This window comes from Globicephala melas, chromosome 16 (assembly GCF_963455315.2).
Source record: "Globicephala melas chromosome 16, mGloMel1.2, whole genome shotgun sequence".
NCBI lineage: Eukaryota > Metazoa > Chordata > Mammalia > Artiodactyla > Delphinidae > Globicephala > Globicephala melas.
Window position 1 is genome coordinate 14,970,144 of NC_083329.1, and position 25,920 is coordinate 14,996,063.

Consider the following 25,920-nt stretch of genomic DNA (forward strand, 5'->3'; position numbering starts at 1 on the left):
TATCTCACATATAACATGTCCAAACTGAACTCCTGACCTTCGAATCACCTTCATCTCAAACCTGCTTCAGAGTCTTCTACACGTCAGTTGATGGCAACTTCACCATTCCAGTGGCTCATGCCAAAAATCCTGGAATCATCCTTGACTCCTCATTTTTTCTCAGACACTACCTCCAAACCCTCAGCAAATACTATCTGTTCTACTTTAAAAACATACAAAACAAACTGACTGATTATCATCATCTCCAATACTACCACCCTGGTCTAAGCCACCATCATTGCCCAGATTACTGTAACAACTTCCTAACTGGCCTCCTTGCTTCTGTTCGTTCCTCCCTAGAGTTTATTTTCAACACAGCAACCAAAACGATTCATTTAAAAATTATGTCATTGCTCTACTCAAAATCTTGCAGTGTCTCTCCATTTCACCCAAAGTAAAATACAAACACTCGGCAGAAATCTGATGATCTTGCTGCTTGTTACTCCTCTAACTTCATTTGTTACTTCACTCATTTGTTAATGCTTATTCTCTCTATAGAGAGAGAGAATAAACATTAACAAAGCATTCCCAGACTCCTTACTGTTCCTTGAACATGCCTGCATATTCGTGCCTTTACGCTAGCTGTTCCTACTTTCTGGGAACTCTTCTCCCAGATATCCACATAGCAAACTCCTTCACTTCATTCAACTCTGACCAAAATTCATCGTCTCACTGAGGCTTACTCTGGCCTCCCTATTTTGTGACTACCTCCCACCCTCACAGTATTCTTAATCCCCTTCCCTTGCTCTATTTTACTAAAAACTACTATCTTCTAACACATCATATATAAACATACCTATTCTGTTTATTATTTATTGTCTGTATCACCCTGCTAGAAATAAGTTCTGCAAAGATAAGGAAAAATACCTGATGCATCATTGGCTGAGAAGCGTTACTGCATATCTGTGGAACCAAAACTGTGCTCCTATAAGCTACAAAGTCAACGCAATATTTGGAGGTACTCCTTGGCTCAATAGATACTCTAAAATTTATAAAATGCAATGACAGTGCCTAAGACTTTAAACTACAGTTTCAAGAGCTAAAAAATATTCTGCAGTATTTTAGATTTTTTTTCAAATGTTAATGTACAGTGTTCAAATTAAATGATTAAAGTTAAGTTAACCAGATGGTTCCTTTGTTTTAAATCATATTATTATCAAAATATCAGGGAAGAGTCACAGTACCAAGCACTGAGCCAGAAATGCTTCAAATTATCTGCAACATTATTAGAAGTTGAGTAAGTGGTCACTTGGAGTATGTTAATTGGAAGTTTTTGTCTCTTTTTAAAATTTCTACATAATGGTGAGATCAATATCCTTAGGGTATACTTCAGAGTAAATTTTTTTTTTTTTTTTTTTTTTTGCAGTATGCGGGCCACTCACTGTTGTGGCCTCTCCCATTGCGGAGCACAGGCTCCGGACGCGCAGGCTCAGCGGCCATGGCTCACGGGCCCAGCCGCTCCACGGCATATGGGATATTCCCAGACCGGGGCACGAACCCATGTCCCCTGCATCGGCAGGCAGACTCTCAACCACTGCACCACCAGGGAAGCCCCCAGAGTAAATTTTTATATAGTAAAATACTCTGTTTTCATTAATTACTATGCTATAACTTCAGCTTTCTTTTCAGTTACCCTCACTGCAATGCTGGTTAAAGTAACAGCCTCTTGTTTAATTAAAAACAAACAAAAAAACTTTTTTTCTTAGTTTCCTAGAAGCTTTAAACATGTAAGGTTAACCAAAGTAAAGCCAATATACATTTGGGTAGTTGATGCCATTAAAATCAGTCAAGAAAAAGAGCCTAAACTCACATCACAGTGTAGTAATTCCCACTAAGAACAGAGGGAAAAAAATTTTAACTCTCTCCACTGACATAAGCATTCACTTATAACTAAGATGACAAATTATCCCATTACTTATATTCAGAGCAGCCTTACTTAACATAGTATTGTTCCCTAAAGTAGCACTTGTCTGTGGTATACACAACTTAATTATTCTGACAACATCTTTACATATTCCTATTGTTTTGTATTCTTTCATAAGTACTTTCCAAAGTGGAAGTACTTACAGATTATTTTTTTGACATCACATACTTTAACAATAAGTGACAAATTCAAAATGCTTTAGGAGTCAAGTAATATGTTAACTTTTTATTATTAAGATATCATTTTAGAAAAACTGATGAGTTTTACTTTGTACTTAAATAATTTATAGCATTTTAAAACTACTCATAATTCACCTACTATTCTTATAAAACTCATAAATCATGTATTCTTCCCATTTCCACCTTATACTACATTCATAAAGGTACCTAACAAATAATACAATTAATAGGACAAAAATCAAACCAAAAATACCCTGTTGATAAATTTACTTAGAAATAGTATTTTGGTTATAGAATAAGGCAAAAAAAAAAAAAAACCCTCTGTAGAAATACTTTAAAATTTACCAAAACTACACTTGACATTTTGTAATCAAATTATTCCAGGGCTTCCCTGGCGGCGCAGTGGTTGAGAGTCCGCCTGCCGATGCCGGGGACACGGGTCCGTGCCCCGGTCTGGGAAGATCCCACATGCCGTGGAGCGGCTGGGCCCGTGAGCCATGGCTGCTGAGCCTGCACGTCCGGAGCCTGTGCTCCACAACGGGAGAGGCCACAACAGTGAGAGACCCGCGTACCACAAAAAAAAAAAATTATTCCAAATAAAACCGAAAACCTACCAACCAATGAATTTACTGGTTAACAATCCATACCAACATTTACCATTCAGAGAAGATTAGAATAAATTTGTTGTGCCTTCCTAACCATCCGTGGAAAGTATAACCACCACATCTCAGGACTGAATGAGACTATCCTTCAATAAAGGGAAATATGAAAAAAGTAAAATATATTCTGTGAACTGTAAACTATAACCAGTAGGGAGAATGGGGTAGGGAAGGCATGTACCAATCAGGTGGCCTATAGATTTGTTTCAATGGCCAATACTGTAGGTAAACCCATGCAGGTATGGCATCAAGGAACTTCTATATAAAGCCGGGATCCCTAAAGGGTTATACCATCAATGAAAAAGTGAGGTTTTTAAAAATCTGTTCTGCAGAGGCAGACAGAAAACATCTATTTCAGCTCTGGCTCTACATAGAGGAAAAAAGTAGTTTGGGCATAGACTAAACATAATGTCACTTTGGAGCATAAATTCATCTTACATTCAAACTCAAAAAAAAAAAAACCACATGCCAAAAGTTTAACTTAATTTGGACCTACGTTGCTAGGCCCCCAGAAGTCCACACTCTCTCTCTAGAGCAGGGGTAGGCAAACTAAGACCCAGGGCTAAATCTAGAACAAAGCCATGCCCATCTGTTTATGTTTATGGCTCCTTTCATGTTACAACAGCAGAGCTGATTAGTTTTGACAAAGACCATATGGTCCACAAAGCCTAAAATAGTTACTATCTGTCCCTTTACAGAAAAGATAGTGACCCCTAGCATAAAATACTTATAATAATGTCAAATGTGTTCAAAGTAAAACAATATGAATTAAATTAGTAGAAACAGTAGCCTGTAAATTGGAGGTTGATCAAAGAGTAAAAGTATGGTTAACTGTCGACTTAAAGTATTCATTTTAAAACTTAAAAAGTCATCACCTATGGTTCAAGTACAAGCATGGTAATAGTTTAATCCTGAATCTTCCCATTTTCCTCAGGGAAGACATAAAAAATAAGGAAAACATGGGGAGGAAAAGTGAAAGAAAAAGAAAATTAAATTTCCAGAGAAATTAGGAATGAAAAAAACTCACCAACTCCAAATCAGGTGCGAACATGCAAAAAGCCAGTGAAACTAAGAGAATCAGATAGAGAAAGCTGCAAGAATGCAGAAAGGAAGACAAAAAACAAGGAACATGGAAGAAGCCTAATGGTAGATCTCAAATATTACCTCTCTTGTTCCCACAAAAAAATGGGCCTCACTCTCCCTGATCACAAGAAGAGCTATAATTAAAAACAAAAAAAGACAACAAAGTAATTTAAAAAAAAACATAAAACGTACATAAAATGTACAAAAACCAGAGGGAATCACAAAGCAAAATCCAACTTTCTCTTGTATACAAGAGATACATTTAAAACAAAGTGATTCTGAATGGTTAACAATAAAGGAATGGGCAAAGGTACACAGGGGAAAAAAACCAAAGAGCCATAATATTAATAATATGTTGAAATCAGATCCCCACCAAAAAAAACCAAGAGCCATAATATTAATAATATGTTGAAATCAGATCAAAAAACACCGAACAAAGCACTTTATAATATTAAAAGATACAATTTGCAATAAAGATATAACAGTTATGAATATCCATAATAGCAACTTCCATAAAGCATAAATTCCAGAATACACAAGAAGAAAGAGGCAGAAATAAACTAATATTGTTAGACTTTTATTAACTTTCAGAGCATGATAGATCAAGTTAAAAATAAGTAAGGAAGAAAAGACCTAAACAGAATAATCAATAAAGTAGATTTTATATATATGTATCAAATGCTATACTTTGATATTATAGGATTTACCTCCTTTTCAAGCATCTATAGAACATTTATGAAAATTGGGCCCCAAAGAAAATCTCAATAAATTACAAAAAGCAGAAATAATACCTACAACATTCCCTGAACACTATAATAAAACCAAAAACAAAACAAACTTTTTACATAGAAAATCTGTCACTCTTAATTAAACGACTCTTGGGCCCATCTGAAAAATGAGAATGCCTCACCTACATGTGCTTCACTGCTACCATGAGTTTGTTATGACAATAATGTGTGTAAACAGGCTTATTTAATGCAGCATTTATTAACCATTACACTCTAAAATGTTCCTATCACCAGAATTCTTTTTAGATTTCTTCTATTTTCTCAGTAAAATAAGAAGTAAGAGAGTAATGATGAAGAGTGAAGTGTTGGATGTCTGAAGAGAGAAAGGAAAACATATGAAACAGTCATCTTGGAAAACTGTAAGACAGATTGGTGATTATGAACTTAAAACTCGGTAAATGAGAAGTACAGACAAGAGAGGGTGAGAGAGAGTGAAGCACTGACCAGAGGCTCAACGGACTAAAGGCTCTGGTAAGGCTGAAGAATTCCCAGTGTCTGGACACTCTTCAGGAGTAAGCTGGAAAGATGAGCAGCACTTGAAGAGTAAGATACTTGAAATGGAAATTATGGGATTCGTAGCAGGTACACAAGGTCAAGAGTACCGCAATGCAAGAGAAAGACCCAAACAGGATGGAAAACAAGATCTTTGTAAGAAAGATCAAAAAATTGAGAGGACAGAAGTATTTAAATGGATCCTAAAATATCCATAAAAATATCTGGCTAATATATGTAGGACAGAGACAGTGAGCCAGAAGCTATATTCTTCCAGGAATTAAGCACAGTGATCAAAGGAGCAACAGAGGAGTGTAAGATGGAGAAGTAGTAGGTGGTATAGTCTGATGATGTAAGATTCAAAGTTGAGTGATTTAAAGGAGGAAGGAGTAAAAATAGAGTGGAAATGACAGTAAGAAGTAAGGAGGATACATATCCCAATTCTAGCCCAGTTGTACTGGGGATGTGAAAAAGAGAAGGTCACTTAAAAGGACTGAAGGGGAAACAGTGGAGAATTCAGAAGGAAGTCTTCCTCTGACACACAAGCACTCTCTTGTTGTTGCCAGTGGTGATCTGCAAATGAGTTCTCTCATCAAGACTACACAAGGACTCTAAATAGTTGAATATAGTTGTCTATACACAAAAGGGCCAAAAACTTGAGTTCATAATCCTGGCTAGAACTGGAAATGGAGTATGTTCCTGAATCTAAATAGCAAACATAGCATATACACATCTGTAGGCAAATTTTTAAAAAAAAAAAACAACTTACAACTGTTTGAAAATGTCATAAAGAATTCAAAGAAATAAAGTACCAGAAAAATAAATTAGAGTATTTAAGAGTCATATGTAGATTGCCCCAGTCACCTTCACACACCAGATATAATCTTTTATAGAAGCCAAAAGACTGTCTTTGGGAAGCTTACTTTAGAAGAGTAATACATACATAGAGATATTGCAATAAGATTAGAAACAGAACCTTGAAAAATGAAAAATCCTGAAATCATGGAATGCATAGTTAAGAAACTGGGGTAGTTTTAGCTTTCGGTTCATAAGTAAAATCCAAAGAAATAGCACTATCTATTGGAATTTCAGATATTTAAAATACATATTCTCAATTCTTAGAAAATGTGTCTAGTATGTAACATTTCCGCACATTTGGCTAAGAAGATAACTTACATATTAAAGGACAATAGCTAACATAAAAAAGTTTATATTAGAAAGAATTAATTCTTGGTTTATAATTCTAATTTCAAATAACTAACCATTTTGACTAAATTCACATGAAGATTTTATTATAGATAAAATATTCTCAACCAATAAAGAAGAGTACATAGTTACATGTTCAAAGTAACTCACAGATATGGTATTCCTGTATGCTGCTTGTATAACCATATATTGCAGAATATCCAAATATTATGATCATGACAACATCTCTACTATCCAACTCCATAATATGTGCTGAATGTCCCTCCACAGCATACTGCTGACCGTGTCCAAGCACAGTAGGAGTTTTTGTACTCCATGACTGACTATGTATGTTAAAAACCCATAATTCATCTGTGACATTGCCATCACTTGTTTCAATTCTGCCTCCATACATAAAGATGTTTTCCTGTAAATTAAAAAAACATATGTTAATAAAAAAATATTTGTATCTTAGCAAGATATATTAGTTAAAAATAAAGACTAAATTAAGACTAATTAATACTAAACATTAAATTTTAGTAATTGCTCACAACATGCATAAGACATAGTTCTTATTTGTAAAAAGTCAAATGAGAACACATAAGTAGTGATAATTACTTCTTTTCCTTACAAGAAGGGGGAAAATCCACACTTACAAAAAGTTACTCTAAGGTATTTTATTTAAAAGTTATGTAGTCAATTAACCATGGTTTTAATTATCCTAGTTGTTGAGTCCCTAGTTGTTAAATTTGAATTTTACCATCTATTTGTACTGCTTTGTGCTAGTCTCAGTCATTCACTGTTTTCATCATTGTTCACCAGAAAGGTAGATCACATTTGCATATGTTATGTGGAGTACATTTTTATCACCACTTCTCACGGCTACGAGCAAATACCTTGTAGCACTTATAAATTATACAATTTCAATATGATTGAAATGAATGATATATAAATCATTACTATTTCAACAACCTAGAAAGAGAAAAGAATTTCTTCAACCTAATAAAGAGCATCTAAGAAAAACAGAAAGCTGCTATTACATACACTTAATGGTAAAAGACTGGATATTTCACCAAGGTCAGTAATAAGATAAAGGTGCCTGCTTTTGCCACTTACATTCAACATTGTACTCAAGAGCTTAGCCAGAACAAATATGCAAAAACTGAATAAAGGTATAAAGATTAGAAAAGAAAAGTAAAATATTTCTATTTGTAGATGATATGAACTTGTATACAGAGAATACTAAGAAATAAAAAAACAATTAGAGGGGGCAGAGTCAAGATGGTGGACTAGGAGAATGCAGAATTCATGTCTCCGCACAACTAGGGCACCTACCAGGCACCGGTGGGGGACCACGGACACCTAAGGGGATGGGAAGAACTCCCAGTGATAGGGTAGAAACGTGGGGCATTGGGGAAGTGATGGGGGAGAAGTGGAGGCAGGAAGGGATCGGCGCCCCTCAAGGGCAGCTGGGGGAGGGGAAGGGAACTCAGGCCGGAAGGGGGAAATTGGGGAACCATTGGGAGGGCAGAGGATCAAAAGGGAGCATGGCCAGGTTTCCCCTGCCCACTTGGACTCCCAGGAACCTGTTGAGATCCCAGGCCTGATCCTCTGCCCACCTTGGCCCCCTCCAGCCACACAGGTCCTGAGGGAGTGGGAGGGTGGGAAGGGGGAGCAAAAGTAAAGGCTGGACCTCCAGGACCGGCACACCTGAGGGGCAGCTGGGGCAGGGGAGGAGTTCCTACACCCAGTGGGACCCACCCACGGTTAAGGATCCAATGGGTCAGGGGAGACCCTGTGGGAGACGGTGCAGGAAGGACGTGAAGGAACGGAAGTGGGCCAGCGCTTTCCCTGTCCACTTAGGCACTGGGAAGACTGTTGGGCTCCCTGGCCTAATCCTCTGCCCTCGGAGCCTGCCTCCTGCCATGCAGAGCCCAAACCCTGCCCTGCACTCCCACCCAGGGCCCCACCTCTACACATGGAGACTCCCTCCAACAGGCTGGGCCTAAACCCCACCAACACACCCTCACCCAGGGCCTTACCTCCAAACTCCGGAACTCCACACTCCAGAGGCCCTCCTTTCCACTTGCTGCCTCTCCCCTCCTGCCAGGTCCTAAGCAGAGGCCCTGCCCCATGCTTGAACATCATCGCCCCACACACGCCTGGCCCCCAGGGCCTTTTCTGGCTGCATGGGTCCTGAGCCTAGGCCCTGCCCCATGCTCAAATGTCACACCCCCGACCCGCCTAGGTCCCGCCCACCCTAAACCCCACCCCTGCCTAAGTTCCACCCCCGCCTAAACTCCTCCCACATAGCGAAGGCTTTTTCTTTTTCTTTTTCCGCTTTTAGATTGGGGTTCTGCTTTACCTTGCTGACTCATATATATTTTTATTTTTCCTAGTAAATCTTTTATTTTTCTAATTTTATTTTATTCTTTATACTTTGTTATTGTTGTCTCCTTTTGGCTTGTTCCCCCCACCTTTTTTTTTTTCTTTTTTCTGTTGTGGTTTTATTTTACCTTGTTGCAATTATATTTTTACTTTTCCTAATATATCTTTTATCTTTCAAATCTTTTTGTTTTTTTATTCTTTGATATCGTACTGCTCCTTTTCTCCTTCTTTCTTTCTTTTTTTTTTTTTTTTTTGCTTGGTTCCCAGGCCAGAGGTAGGGCCCAAGCTCCTGTGGTAGGAGCTCCAAGTCCAACCCAGTGGATTAACAGAGAACCTCACACCCTAGGGAATATTAATCAGAGTAAGGCCTCCCAGAGGTCCTCATCTCAGCACCAAGGCCCGGCTCTATCCAACTGCCTGCAAACTCCAGGGCTGGACACCTAAGGCCAAACAACCGGTAAGACAGGAATACAGCCCCAACCATCAAAAAGAAGAAACGACAAGAAAATATATTACAGACGAATAAGCAAGGTAAAAACCTACAAGACCAAATAAATGAAGATAAAATAGGCAACATACCAGAAAAAGAATTCATAGTGATAGTATAGATGATCCAAATTCTCAGAAACAGAATGGAGAAAATACAAGAAACATTTAACAAGGATCTAGAAGAACTAAATAGCAAATAGTGATGAACAACACAATAACTGAAATTAAAAATACTCTAGAAGGAATCAATAGCAGAATAACTGAGGTAGAAGAACGGATGAGTGAGCTGGAAGATAAAATGGAGGAAATAGCTGCCAGGGAGAAGAATAAGGAAAAAAGAATGAAAAGAACTGAGGACAGACTCAGAGACCTCGGGGACAACACTAAACACACCAACATTCGAATTATAGGGGTCCCAGAGGAAGAAGAGAAAAAGAAAGGGTCTGAGAAAATATTTGAAGAGATTACAGTCGAAAACTTCCCTAACATGGGAAAGGAAATAGTCAATCAAGTCCAGGAAGCGCAGAGAGTCCCATACAGGATAAACCCAAAGACAAACATGCTGAGACACATATTAATCAAACTATCAAAAATTAAATACAAAGAAAAAATATTAAAAGCAGCAAGAGAAAAGCAACAAATAACATACAAGGGAATCCCCATAAGGTTAACAGCTAATCTTTCAGCAGAAACTCTGAAAGCCAGAAGGGGGTGGCAGGACATATTTAAAGTGATGAAAGGGAAAAACCTACAACCAAGATTACTCTACCCAGCAAGGATCTCATTCAGATTTGATGGAGAAGTCAAAAGCTTTTCAGACAAGCAAAAGCTAAGAGAATTCAGCACCACCAAACCAGCTTTACAACAAATGCTACGGAAACTTCTCTAGGCAGGAAACACAGGATAAGGGAAAGACCTACAAAAACAAAAAGAAAACAATTAAGAAAATGGTAACAGGAACATACATATCGATAATTACCTTAAATGTAAATGGATCAAATGCTCCAACCAAAAGACACAGACTGGCTGAATGGATACAAAAACAACACCTGTATATATGCTATCCACAAGAGACCCACTTCAGACCTAGGGACACATACAGACGGAAAGTGAGGGGATGGAAAAAGATATTCCATGCAAATGGAAACCAAAAGAGAGCTGAAGTAGCAATTCTCCTATCAGACAAAATAGACTTTAAAATAAAGGCTATTACAAGAGACAAAGAAGGACACTACATAATGATCAAGGGATCAATCCAAGAAGAAGATATAACAATGGTAAATATTTATGCACCCAACATAGGAGCACCTTAATACATAAGGCAAATGCTAACAGCCATAAAAGGGGAAATCGGAAGGAACACAATTACAGTAGGGGACTTTAACACCCCACTTTCACCAATGGACAGACCATCCAAAATGAAATAAATAAGGAAACACAAGCTTTAAATGACAAATTAAACAAAATGGACTTAATTGATATTTATAGGACATTCCATCCAAAAACAACAGAATACACTTTCTTCTCAAGTGCTCATGGAACATTCTCCAGGATAGACCATATCTTGGGTCACAGATGAAGCCTTGGTAAATTTAATAAAATTGAAATTGTACCAAGTATCTTTTCCAACCACAACACTATGAGACTAGATATCAATTACAGGAAAAAACTGTAAAAAATACAAACACATGGAGACTACACAATACGCTACAAAATAACCAAGAGATCACTGAAGAAATCAAAGAGGAAATCAAAAAATACTTAGAAACAAATGACAAAGAAAACACGACAACCCAAAACCTACGGGATGCAGCAAAAGCAGTTCTAAAAGGGAACTTTATAGCAATACAATCCTACTTCCAGAAACAAGAAAAACCTCAAATAAACAACCTAACCTTACACCTAAAGCAATTAGAGAAAGAAGAACCAAAAACACTCCAAAGTTAGCAGAAGGAAAGAAATCATAAAGATCAGATCATAAATAAATGAAAAAGAAATGAAGGAAATAATAGCAAAGATCAATAAAACTAAAAGCTGGTTCTTTGAGAAGATAAACAAAATTCATAAACCATTAGTCAGACTCATCAAGAAAAAAAGGGAGAAGGCTCAAATCAACAGAATTAGAAATGAAAAAGGAGAAATAACAACTGACACTGCAGAAATACAAAGGATCATGAGAGACTACTACAAGCAACTATATGCCAATAAAATGGACAATCTGGAAGAAATGGACAAATTCTTAGAAAAGCACAACCTTCCAAGACTGAACCAGGAAGAAATAGAAAATATAAACAGACCAATCACAAGCACTGAAATTGAAACTGTGATTAAAAATCTTCCAACAAACAAAAGTACAGGACCAGATGGCTTCACAGGCAAATTCTATCAAACATTTAGAGAAGAACTAACACCTATACTTCTCAAACTATTCCAAACTATAGCAGAAGGAGGAACACTCCCAAACTCATTCTACAAGGACACCATCACCCTGATACCAAAACCAGACAAAGATGTCACAACAAAGAAAACTACAGGCCAATATCACTGATCAACATAGATGCAAAAATACTCAACAAAGTACTAGCAAACAGAATCCAACAGCACACTAAAAGGATCATACAACATGATCAAGTGGGGTTTATCCCAGGAATGGAAGGATTCTTCAATATACGCAAATCAATCAATGTAATACACCATATTAACAAAATCAAGGATAAAAACCATATGATAATCTCAATAGATGCAGAAAAATCTTTCGACAAAATTCAACACCCATTTATGATAAAAACTCCCCAGAAAGTAGGCAGAGAGGAAATATGCTTCCTCTTAGAGGAAAACATAGGCAGAACACTCTATGACATAAATCACAGCAAGATCCTTTTTGACCCACCTCCTAGAGAAATGGAAATAAAAACAAAAATAAACAAATGGGACCTAATGAAACTTAAAAGCTTTTGCACAGCAAAGGAAACCATAAACAAGACGAAAAGACAACCCTCAGAATGGGAGAACATATTTGCAAACGAAGCAACTGAGAAAGGATTAATCTCCAAAATATACAAGCAGTTCATGCAGCTCAATATCAAAAAAACAAACAACCCAATCCAAAAATGGGCAGAAGACCTAAACAGACATTTCTTCAAAGAAGAAATACAGATTGCCAACAAACTGATGAAAGGATGCTCAACATCACTAATCATTAGAGAAATGCAAACCAAAATTATAATCAGGTATCACCTCACAATGGCCATCATCAAAAAATTTACAAACAATAAATGCTGCAGAGGATGTGGAGAGGCACTGTTGGTGAGAATGTAAATTGATACAGCCACTATGGAGAACAGTACAGAGGTTCCTTAAAAAACTAAAAATAGAACTACCATATGACCCAGCAATCCCACGACTGGGCATATACACTGAGAAAACCATAATTCAAAAAGAATCATGTACCACAATGTTCACTGCAGCACTATTTACAGTAGACAGGACATGGTAGCAACCTAAGTGTCCATCAACAGATGAATGGATAAAGAAGATGTTGCACCTATATACAGTGGAATATTATTCAGCCATAGAAAGAAACGAAATTGAGTTATTTGTAATGAGGTGGATGGACCTAAGTCTGTCATACAGAGTGAAGTAAGTCAGAAAGAGAAAAACAAATACCATATGCCAACACATATATATGTAATCTAAAAAAAAATGGTTCTGATGAACCTAGGGGCAGGACAGGAATAAAGACACAGACATAGAGAATGGCCTTGAGGACACAGGGAGGGGCAAGGGTGACAGCTGAAGGGTACAGGACTTCTTTACAAGGTGATGAAAATATTCTAAAATTGATTACGCAACACTGCAATTTTGACAAGCATGCAAGAGATAATTGCACAACTCTGAAGATACTAAAAAGCATTCAGTTGTACATTTTAAACACATGAATTGTATCGTATGCCAATTATATCTCAATAAAGCTGTTACAAGAAAATGAAATAAATCAAAAAACTGAAAGAAAACAAAGAAACATATATCCACATACATATGTACACAGAGAGATTTTTATTTAATTTCTTAAACACGTATATGCATAGAACAAAACAGTGGTAGTTTATTCTTTACATTGCTCCCGTGTTTTCCAAATTTTCTTAAACAAGCACAGAAAATATATAAATTCTGATTTGAAGAGTGTAGTCACAGTCCACAAAATACATGAATTTTTGTTGATTCAAAATAAAAACCAATTAAATAGCCTGATTTTAATCATGCTAAATTCATGAACCCCACAAATACATAAAAATAACTGATTAAAAGCAATCCCTATCAAAATCCCAATGACATTTTGCATAAGTAGAAAAATCCATCCTAAACTATTATGGAATCTTAAGGGACCCTGAATAAATAAAACAAACTTGAAAAACAAGACTGAAGTTGGAGGTCTCACATTTCTACATTTCAAAACTTACTACAAAACTACACTAATCAAAACAGTGTGGTACTGGAATAAACACAGATCTAGATCAAAGGACTAGAGAGCTCAGAAATAAATCTTTGCATATATGATCAAATGCTTTCAACAAGAGTGCCAAGACCATTTAATGGGGGAAAAGTCTTTTCAACAAATAGTGCAGGGAAAACTGAATATCCATATGTAAGAGAAAATAATTGGACCCTTACTTTATATCCTAAACAAAAATTAACTCAAAACAGATTAAAGACCTAAGAACTAAAACTTCACAATTCTTAAAAGAAAACATAGGGAAAAGGCTTCATAATATTGGATTTGGCAATGATTTATTGGATATGACACCAAAAGCACTGACAACAAAAGAAAAAACAGATAAATTGGACTGTGTCAAAATTAAAAACCTGCCCATCAAAGGACACTATCAAAAGAGTGAAAAAGCCCACAGGATGAGAGAAAATATTTGCAAATAATATATCAAATTAGGGGATAAAATCCAGAATATATAAAGAACTCCTACAACTCAACACCAAAAAAAAGTTAAAAATGGGCAAAAGACTTGAATATATGTTTATCCAGAGAAAGCATACAAATAGCCAATAAGCACTTGAAAAGATGTTACATACCACAAATCATTAAGGAAATACAAATCAAAATCACAATGAGATACTGCTTTACATCCATCAGGATGGCTACTATAGGAAGGAAGGAAGGAAGGAAGGAAGGAAGGAAGGAAGGAAGGAAGGAAGGATGGAAGGAAGGAAGGAAGGAAGGAAGGAAGGAAAGAAGAAAGGAAGGAAGAGGAAAATAACAAGTGTTGACAAGGATATGGAGGAATTGAAACCTTTGTGCACTGCTGGCAGGAATGTAAAATTGTTACAGCTGCTGTGGAAAACAATATAGCAGTTCCTCAAAAATTTAAAAATAGAATTACCATACAATCCAGCAATTCCACTTCTGGCTATCTATCCAAAAGAATTGAAATCAGGGACTTGAAAAGATAGTTGTATACCCATGTTCATAATAGCATTATTCATAATAGCCAAAAAGGTGGAAGCAACCCAAGTATCTATCGATGGATGAATGGATAAACAAAATGCAGTGCAATATATACATACAACAGAACATTATTCAGACGTAAAAAGGAAGGAAATTCTGACACATGCTACAAGATGGATGAATCTTGAGGACACCAAGCCAAGTGAAATAAGCCAGTCATTAAAGGACAAACACTGTATGATTTCACTTATATGAGGTACCTAGAATAGTCAAATTCACAGAGACAGAAAGCAGAATGGTAGTTTGCAAGGTCTGGGGAAAGGGGGAAATGAGGAGCTACTGTATGGGTATAGAGTTTCAGTTTTGTAAGATGAAAAGAAGTCTGAAAATAACAGTAATGGCTGTACAACAACTTGAATATACTTAATGCCACTGAATGAATTCTACTCTTAAAAATGGTTAATATGGTAAATTTTTGTTATGTATATCATGGACAAAAACTCAACCTTCATTTCTTCTCATGTTCAATGGAGGACTGTATTAAAATCTTTTTATTTTTACTAAAATAGTATAAAAGTCTTTGACATCTCAAGTTATTGTGATTCATATGATCTACTGTTCTTACTAAATGTTTGAAATAAATCTGAGATTTAGTATTTCTTCCTATAAAGTCTAAAAAAAGAAAAAAAAAGATTAAAATTTAAAGCAGGATTCATACCTGATATAAAGCAAGAGAATGCCCATATCTCTGGAGAGGTCCCCTTGATACAGTTCCTACATTCCATATACTGCTTTCTAAATTGTAACTAAAAACAAGAAAAAAAAAATAACTTCATAAGCTAAGATTCATTTTCAGTTTTGTAATTTGCATATGCTTTCTTGTATTTAAATATTCATTAATTCAAAAACAATTAGAATAAACTCATAATTTCATATACCATATTAGAAATTTCTAATAGAGACTCATTCAAGATATACCTAGTCTAAATTAGGATTCAATCATCCGAATGTATAATATACAATAACTTGACTAGGCTATTTATTACCGGAGTTAATTTTTTCTGAACCAGCCGATTAACCTAAACAATAGTGAGCTCTTCTACACTTTTAAAGTCACCTGGGCCTCCTTGAAGCTCCTACCTTAAGGCTTTTGTCTGGCTTTCTTCTCTGCCAATGTCTGACCCCTTCAAGTCTTTGCTCAGCTCTCACCTTTCCCATGAAGCCTACACCACTACATTTGTGAGTGCAACTCCCTCCTCTTTGGCATTCCTGATTTGCTTACCCCTGCTACCTATCTTGCTATCTATCTATATCTGTATATGAATATATGTACATATAATTTATTTATAATATACATATTTATCATGCTAATTACATTTTTTTCTAATTGCCTGTCCTTCCTCACTAACTTCACAAAGATGGGATATTCATTATGTGCACTGACAGATCCCAAGTACTAAGCACAAAGTAAGTGTTCAAAACAATTTGCTATGCCCATGAATACATATTAATTCTAATGTCGATGTATAAATGTTCCGTAAAATACTCTCTAATTTAATAGACACTAATACAAAACTTTTATATTATTTACTGAATAATTTGTCTTAAGCATAACATCTACACCTCAATTAAATTCTACTACAGAAGATAAATCAACTTATAACTGACACCATCACTTCTAAAAGCTTTTAAACATCCTTACCTACAGCTAAACCACATTCAGAAAAATGAAAAAATATTCTCTAACCTGTGAAAACAGCAACAAAGTTGCTGATTACTTCTAAGCTGATACCTCTAGTTTGCTATAAAACTAAATAAACACTGTAACCAGAAGAACCAGATTTCAGACAAAAAAAAAAAATTAAACTATCTGGTTCAAATAGAAAATATATGTTTAGGAGAATATCAAGTAAAATTCATCACTTAATTTAAAATATGCTATTTAACTTGTACAGAACACAAACTTTTAGGATCTCCATGTTTCCTTGACAACTATACTCTGTCTTCACAACTCTACTTTGCAAATACCACAGTTTAATCCAAAGTTCTACATTATTTTCACAACCTTTTCATTTTCATGAATCATAGTTAATTTCCTTTTCTTTTCCACATTTAACTCTCGGTTCCTCAGGTTCTTTGCATATCTTAACAATTCATTTTAATCCTACCAACTCTCTTTCAATTCTTTCTACTATATTTTATCCTTCATTTATTGTGTTACAGAATTCTACTAATTGTTCACTTAAATATTTACCTAAAATTCTTCCCCCCTCTCTCCAGAATTTATTTTATTTTATTTCATACTTTAATTCCAGTCTTATTCAGTCATAGTTTTAAAGCAATCTCCTAACACAGAATTTTTTTGATCCCCAAAATTAATAGGACGAGTATTTTCAGAAATTAGAGTTTACAGATAAAATACAGAATGCCCAGTTAAACCTGAATTTCAGATAAACAACAATTTTTTAGTATAAGTATGATCCATGCAATATTTGGGACAAAACCAAAAAATAAAATAAAATTATGAGGCCTATGCATACTAAAAAAGTATTCACTGTTGATCTAAAATTCAAATTTAACTGTGTGTCCTGTATATTTATCTACTAAATATGGCAACCCTTTTGGGTACACACCATTATGGTACACTGTCCAGGGTCAGTTCCAACTGGTTGATGCCCAAGTTGCATCAGTTATTACATATTATAAATATCACCCCTGAAAACAACATTGATAATCAAATTATTCTTATTTCCTCTTTTATTCTATTATTGAATAGTATTGAATAGTTCATAAAATAAAATTATCAGCTGAAAAAATCAGATAAAGCTAGCATCCATGCAGTTCTCCTTGTCATCTAATCACGCAAAGGACAATCTCTATTGAGTCAACAGTAAATGCATAACCTATCTTATAATACTGGCACTGTTCTCCCAACAAAAGCTTGTAAAGTAAATGCAAAGTAAAAGTTTAGGTAAATTAAAATTTGCAGAAAAACTGAAAGTACTTTTATATAAGCAATTATACTTCATTCTGAAAAAATAAAAGGTAGCAATATTCATAATGCCCAATATAGGCTTGGCCCGGCCTGGGCTTATTTAAAGTTAATATTTTCTTATTCAGAATTTATTAAAAGCACTCTAGAAAGTTAATGAAATATCTATATAGAACAAACCTATATGCCCAATGACAAATAACTTATTGATACACTGAGTTTATATATTCTCAAATCAGTCCTATGCGGCAAACAGATATATTACAAAAATAATCATTCATAAATTTGTATATCAATAACATAGGACATTTAGGATAGTCTTATTACTGAAAAATATCCAGCCTAAAAATTAAACTGTGAAAATCTGAAAAACAAAAAGAAAACTTACTTCAGGACCATTTGAAAAGAACTGTAGTTAAAAGTATATCCACCAATCACCCACATAAATTTCCCATGTAAAACAGCTTTATGGGAAGCCCGACCTACAGAAGGACTGAAGGGTTTAACATTTGGCAGAATCCAGTAAGACTCAGTGGAAGGAACATTCAAAGAACAATCAGGACCTATTTAAAAAAATCAAACAACACAATGCATTAAACAAAGACCTTAGATTGTAGAAACAGAATACATGGATTAAGAGAATTTAAGAATCCAATGCTCATCTTATTAATAATATAATGTACATAAATGGTCTGAAATATAACTTACAGGAAAAACTCTAAAAGCAAATGTAATGCTTACAGAGGAAAAAATCATACACTCAAATCAGACTTGGATACGTTCAAATAAATAATACAATCTGAAAGAATTACTTAAATGATATAAATTTCAGATTTATTTCAGTATGCTAATAGGATATTAGAACAGTAAACAATGTACTCAAAATCCCAGTTCTGTCTCTTACTAAAAGTGTGACCTTGGGAAAGTCTGCTTACCTTTGCCATCATCACGCCTTCATCTATAAAACAGAAATAACAATCTATCTCCTAAGGATTATTATAAATATTTAATTTTTTTAAAGACAGTGGAAATTAAAGCATTCATAAATTGTAAACTATTAAAGAAATATAAAAATAAAATTACATTTTTTCTTAGCATCATTCTTATTAAGAACAACCAAAATTGGCATCAGTAGAGAGGCTTATTATCCTCAAACAGAAAAAATTATTATGCATAATAAAATAAAAACTATTAATGAGTGCAGGATAACATAAATACTCTAAGTTAAAAACACTGCCTTTTCCTATCCATGTTCATGATGTTACTCATGAGTCTTGGTTCCTCACCTGTAAAATGTAGCAGGCTAGGCTAGATCAGTGTTTCTCAAACTTAAGTTATGGAAGGAATGCTCCTAAAGGAAATGTATTTTCATCAAATTTAAGGGCTCACAGATTATTTTAATTCTAATGAAACTAATATGCTTAAACAAAAACTAGAAATAAATTCCTTATGTTTAAAGTTCTTTTATAAATATAAAACCAACATAAACTTATAAATTATGTATATAAACAAACTTATAAGATCATTAAAATTAATTTTTGCTTAAAATGATGAATGGTGTTGTTCTGCTCAAAGTAAATCATTGGTCCTAAGTGGAAAATGATATCAATTCCATAGCACCTTTTTTATGCAACTTTAAGATACTTATATTATTTTGACAACATAATTCTCCCAGCACTTTTCTTTCATTTATCTTTTACAAACCTTTTTTATCCATATAATATGCCATAACATCTGTTGACCTTCACTTATCACAAAAGTATCAGTACTCTTCAATATTCTTTTTAGCCTGCAATAAGGATACTACTTGGTCCTAACTAAACAGTCAACACAAATGCTGGCACTGCAATCTAGTGGCATTTTTATACAATTATGAGATCAATCACTTGATGTTAAATTTTCTTATATCAAAAAGTTTTAGATTATCACTGAATCACAAAATTTTAAAGCTTCCAAACAGACCCTAATTTCAGAAATATTAGCCTTTACAGTTTTTATTTTCTCATTTGTTCACTCACCCATGCATTCATTCATTCATCTTACAAGTCCTTTTCAATGCTTACATTCTATGAGTCTGTATTTTTCAGGTACAAATTAGATAGCACCCTAGATTATCTCTTTGATAACAACACAATCTTTTAAATCAAATATAGAAAACTTTATAATTTCTGAGTGAAAAGACTGTGAACTATTCCTTGGTAACCAAAGAAATTAAAGGAACACACTGATTTTTTAAAAAATAAGTTAAACTACAATTCTAAACCACTTAGAACGCATTTAACTCAGGTTGGCAAACAACAGCCCATGAGCAAAATCCAACCCACTACCTGCTTTTGTAATAAAGTTTCTTAAGAACACAGTATGCTCATTCATTTAAGTATTATCTATGGCTACTTCTGCAGTACTCAGCAGAGTTGAGTAGTTGCAACAGATATCATGCAATTCCCAAAGCCGAAAATAGTTACTATGTGGCCTTCTACAGAAAAGTTTACCAACCTCTAACTTAACTGAAGAGAAATAAGATCATATGGACAATTACACATGAGTGGTATACCTAATTGGTCTAAATGCTATATCTTGTTTTCTTAAAAAGAAAAATGTAGATTTATTTTAAATCAGGAATAATAAAGCAGAAAGAGTAAAATGTTAATAATAGGTTAATCTGGGTAAAGGACATTTGTATATTCTTTGTACTTTTTTTTTCAATTTTAGGTATTTTAGGTATCTATTCTTTTTTAAATTTATTTATTTTATTTACGTATTATTTTTGGCTGCATTGGGCCTTCATTGCTGCACACAGGTTTTCTCTAGTTGCTGTGAGCAGGGGCTGCTCTTTGTTGCAGTCCGCGGGCTTCTCATTGTTGCGGAGCACGGGCTCTAGGTACGCAGGCGTCAATAGTTGTGGCATGCAGGCTCAGTAGCTGTGGCTCGCAGGCTCTAGAGCGCAGGGCTCTACATGTAATCACAAGTGTCCTTGTAAGAGAGATTTGACTACAGAAGGAGAAATCAATATTACCACTGAAGCAGGATGCTGTGCTCCATGCTTTGGAGATGGAGTAGGGGAAAAGAGCTAATGAATGTAGGGACTGAAACTCTATTCCTGGAAAAGTCAAGGATGCAGATTCTTTCTTAGAGCCTCAGAAGGAGTGTGACCCTGCAAACACCTTGATTTGGGCTCAGTGAAACATATTTCAGACTTCTAACTTCCAGAATGGTAAGAGAATAATGAATGTGTGTTAAGACACCAAGTTTGTGGTAATTTGTTACAGCAATTATAGGAAACTAATGCTAATAACTAAATTTATAACTTCAGATAAATACTGTTATTTACGACAAGAAATTGGATTTTAGGGCTTCCCTGGTGGTGCAGTGGTTGGGAGTCCAACTGCCAATGCAGGGGACACGGGTTCGTGCCCCGGTCCGGGAGGATCCCACATGCTGCGGAGCGGCTGGGCCCGTGAGCCATGGCCGCTGAGCCTGCGCGTCCGGAGCCTGTGCTCCGCAATGGGAGAGGCCACAGCAGTGAGAGGCCCGCGTACAGCACAAAAAAAAAAAAGAAATTGGATTTTAGAGATTTTTAAATCTTTACTCTATAATCTAAAATATCTACTTTTCTATGCAAACCAGCAGTCAAATTCTTCCTCTTTGTTACTACCTTATTTTATGTAACTTCTAGCAGTTATTAGAAGGAATGGTCTATAGCCAAACTCTACAGATTGTCTTTATTTTACTCTAAATTAATAAGTTTATAAATAGAAAGATTTATGAATATGACTTAAAAGTGTAAGGAAAATTAGATGTCTTAATTTGTAGTTTTCTGCACTCGTAACTAAAATGATTAAAAATGTAAATTTATAAACTGAATATTAATTTAAAACACAAATAACTATAGAGAACACTTTATACACACAAAGGCTTCACCACCCATTAAGTATCATTTAAAGCCATCCAAGACGCCCTTTTTATAAAAACACATCCATGAAAAGTCTACCACTTCATTATCTGTCCTGTTATGGAACATCTCTGCATAATTCTCCCTGCATAACTTTTATCAATCAATATGGGAATCTCCTCAAGGTAAGCAGATCACAGCTGTCTTGAAAAAGATGTAATAAACTAATTCATATTACAGTGGGTTTTCATAAAGATTTAATATGCTACCTTTTCCATGGGTTAATCCAAAGAGCATAAATGAATTTCTAATGATGTAATTTTCGGCATTAGTGACAGGCTACTGTGAGACAAATTTTTGACACTGTTCTACAATCCAAAGTGGAATTATACTCATCCCTCTTAAATTTATACCTCCATCCTCACAATCTCTCTTGAATTCCAGACTCAAAGTGAAACTACCTACATGACATTTCCACTTGGATGTCTCATAATCATCTCAAACTTAACATGTCCAAAACTAAAATCTTGATTTCTTTCCCTCCCAAATCTGCTCCTTCACCAGTGTTTACCATCTCAGTCAACGGCACTTCCATTTACCCAGTTGCTCAGGGCAAAGATCTTGGAGCTATTCTTGAGTTCTTTTTTTCTCCCACACCCATATCCAACACATCCTGGACTGACATTCATTACGTATGCAGGAATACAGCCTTTCCAACTGTTAAAACATGGAAATGCTTCACTGATTGTTAAGTAGATGCTGCTGCGGGTACCAGGCCTTCCCCTTCCCAGTTCCCCTGGCCCCTCTGAGATAATCCAGACTCTCCGCAAAAGACCACTAAAGGGGTAATGCCCGGCACAGCATGGCTCATCCAGGAGCCTGCCCCAGTGCTAAAGTCAGATCAGTTTTGATTGGTTGGTGTCTAAGTGTCTGTACCTTACCAATTATAAACATGTTTAAATTCGATCACCTCTACCAGGCTCTAAACACTGATCCTTCCCTTTCCAACTACCATCCTAGTACAAGTCACCATCCAATCTCACCTGGACTACGCAATAGTCTCCAAACTGGTCTCCTTATTTCCATTCTCGCTGCCTTCCTATCACATTCAACTCTCCACAATGCAACCAGAATGATTAAAAATATAAATTTCCCTACTCAAAATCTTTCAATGATTTCCCATCACACTAAAAATAAAAATCCTTAACACGGCCCACAACTCTTACATGACTGGCCTCAGTATTCACTTACTGCATGAATGAATGAATGAATGAATGAAAATAACCTTAGAGCCATAAAAGATCAAGAGCAAGAGCTATGAAGTCAAACCTCGCTTTCCAACTTATTAGCTATGAAACCTTGGACGAATTAACTTCTCTAAACTTCAGTTTAATCATGGAGATTATACGCAGAAGAACATAGGATTCTGTGAAAATAAGATTGAATGAGATTGTACTTAATATTAAATACTATAATGAAACCTTCATAATAGTAACATTATTACTATTATGAAGTCCATCCTCTCATTTTAATATGCAAGGAAACTAAGTATAATCAAGTCTACAGGCAAAATATGTTAATGAAGCCTAGCATTATTAGGTATAGTAAATATACATGCCAAAAGAAAACAGTAAAATTACAACTAAAAATTTCTATAATCAGAGATAAATACAATTGAGAAATAATTGCAAAGCACAAAACCTAGAATAAAGAAAGTACTACAAAGTTTTGAAAGTTTCTCCAAAGCAATTCCAGAACTACTGAATTATATTCTTTCTTTCTTCCCAAAGTAGTCTATTTTGCACTGGAAAAGTTTTTCTAAGGGACTCTATCTCTGTTTTGATACTGGAAATCAGTACAAAAATTTTATTTGCTTTATACAAATTAGTTTTATAAAATAACTTTTCTTCCATAAAGAAGGATAAAAATGTGAAGTCTTCAAGTGAGTTTAACAACAATTCCCTGAATAGTACCTCTAGTGTAGTATATCAGCTAGATTGCTTTGGTTGTAAGCTACAGAAACTACTTTTGGCTAGGTTAAGGAAAAATCGGTATTTGTTGAAAAAAACATGGGGAAATTCAAAGAATTTTTAAAAAGAGGCTGAAAACCAAGCTTAAAATAGACAGGTATCTGGATTTATCGTCCCATCAAGACTACTCTCAATGAGTGAAAGGCAATTTCCCACAAAGAAACTGGACTGCTAATAGGAAAGGAAAAGTATTCTGAGAAGGAACATTTGAAGAGAGGTACATGTAACTTACTGTAATCACTCCAGAAATAGTCTTATGATCGTATTGAATCTGAAGTTCTCCATAATAAAAGGCAAAATGAGATAACATCATTGCAAGAGTCCTATCTTCTAACATCATCAGAAAATTTTGATTTTGTTTTAGTTTCCAAAGTATTCTAAACATTTTCTAGGCCCATAAAACCAATCTCCAAAGGACAGTTATCAACTTTAGTGTATTTTAAATGTCCACAGCTGTTCTGACAATATCCTAATTTTACAGAACAATGAATTTGTGAATGGTAATCACTACACCAGATCTGTTCCAAGAATACTTGGTTCTCACAGTTTAGGTCAATGATGTGATTACAGTATGGAAAGGAACCGCCCTTCTGTTAGCAAAGATCAGTGTTTTCCAATTACTATTTTTGAGTGGTGAAAGGCTTGCAAACAAAGCTTTATAGACTGGTTCTGATTAGTTGAAAATGACAAATACAGAGATAGCTGGGATTGAAAGCAGGATTTGTTTATCCCACCTATCTAAGTCAGAGGCAATAAAGTATGTGGTTGTAAATATTTCAACATTAGGTAACCTTCCACAAGGAAGGAACCTATGTCTAGCACAGAATTTTCTGTGAATTTTATTGTAACCCACAGTCCTTTGTTCTATTCTCTCTCTCTACACTCCCTTCCCTCATGATCTCATCTGATTTCATGGCTTTAAGTATCATCAACCATTTCCAATTTAACATTTTTAAGCCAATCAGCCCCAAACAGTACAGACCTCTCTCCACTAAACTCCAACTGCCTTTTCAACATCTCCTCTTAGATGTCTAAAAGACATCTCAAACGTAACATACCAAATTCAAACTGATCTTCCTCCTAAAATCTTCCTCATGTCAACTGATGACAACTCTATCTTACTCTAAGGTCAAAAAAATCTTCAAGTCATCCTTGACTTTTTTCTTTCTCCCATCCCCCATATCCAATGCATCAACAAATCCTATTAACCCTGTTTTAAAATCACATTCAGTATTAAGCAATTCTTACCTTCCTTGCTGCCTGCCCACACTGCTATCATTTCTCATCTAGATTATAATTACAGTAGTAGTCTCTTAACTGGTACTCTGCTTTCATAGTCTATTCTCAATATAGAAGTCAACAGGAACCTTTTAAAACTAAGTCAGATTATATCAATCGTCTGCTCAAAATTCTACAATGGCTCCCCATTTAACTTAGGGTAAAAGTCAAAATCCTTCCAATAGCCTACAACACTAAGGCTTAGCTCATCTAGCTCCATTCCTCACAAACCTCCATCACTCCAGCACCTTACCTCCATATCCTCGATCATCTCCTTGCTCTGCAACTTCTCTGAGCTCACATCCGACAACCTGCCCCTCAGTTATTCAATTTCAGGCACACTGGCCTTTTGCTGGCCCTCACACACACCAGGCATGTTCCTGCCTTAGGGCCTTTGCCAATGGCTATTCCCTCTGCCTGAAATGCCCTTCTCCTAAATATCTATAGAGCTAACTCCCTCACTTGCTTCAAGTCTTTACTCAAATGTCACCTTCTCAATAAGGCCTAACCTGATCATTTTATTTAAAATTGTTAACTCCCATCCCTAGATCTACCTATCCCTCCTTCTCAGCTCCACCTTATTTTTCCATTACACTTATCCCTTTCTAAAATATTATATGTATAATATATATGTTATGTTGATTATCTATGGTCTGTCTCTCTTAGCTTGAATGTAAGATCCACAAGGATCTTTACTTTCTTTTTTCTGTGATGTATTCAAAGGTCCTAGAATAGTACCTAGCACTTGGAAGAAGCTCTAAAATTTTTGTTACATAAAATGAACAAAAATAAATGAATTAGTAAATAAAGCGTGTTATATATACATCCTCAATACTATTTTTAAACAACTTTTCAAGTAGCTGAGGAATAAAAACTTATTTTATTGGCTCTTGCAAAAAGTTGGATTTGCTGTTTTTGCTGGTTGGGGAAAATGAACAAAAAGAGAAGAATTTAATCTAGCACATTATCTGTTGCTTGTCTCTCCACAAAGTTAAATAGAGAGATCACGTTCATTATTATTAAATTTCTAAAGGGAAACGTAAG

The 25,920-nt window shown here is 35.3% G+C and overlaps 1 protein-coding gene across 2 annotated transcripts in view; it reads right to left on the reverse strand.

The window, feature by feature from the left end:
- The window catches only part of ATRNL1 (attractin like 1), a 683,154-nt gene that overhangs the window by 619,242 nt on the left and 37,992 nt on the right, over window positions 1–25,920 (reverse strand). For both annotated transcript variants that reach the window (XM_060286203.1, XM_060286202.1), the window contains exons 6-8: window positions 18,065–18,239; window positions 15,403–15,490; window positions 6,521–6,776 (exon numbers count right to left, since the gene is read on the reverse strand). In XM_060286203.1, coding sequence (XP_060142186.1) covers window positions 6,521–6,776; window positions 15,403–15,490; window positions 18,065–18,239 — 519 coding nt within the window. The remainder of the gene's footprint in view (window positions 1–6,520; window positions 6,777–15,402; window positions 15,491–18,064; window positions 18,240–25,920) is intronic.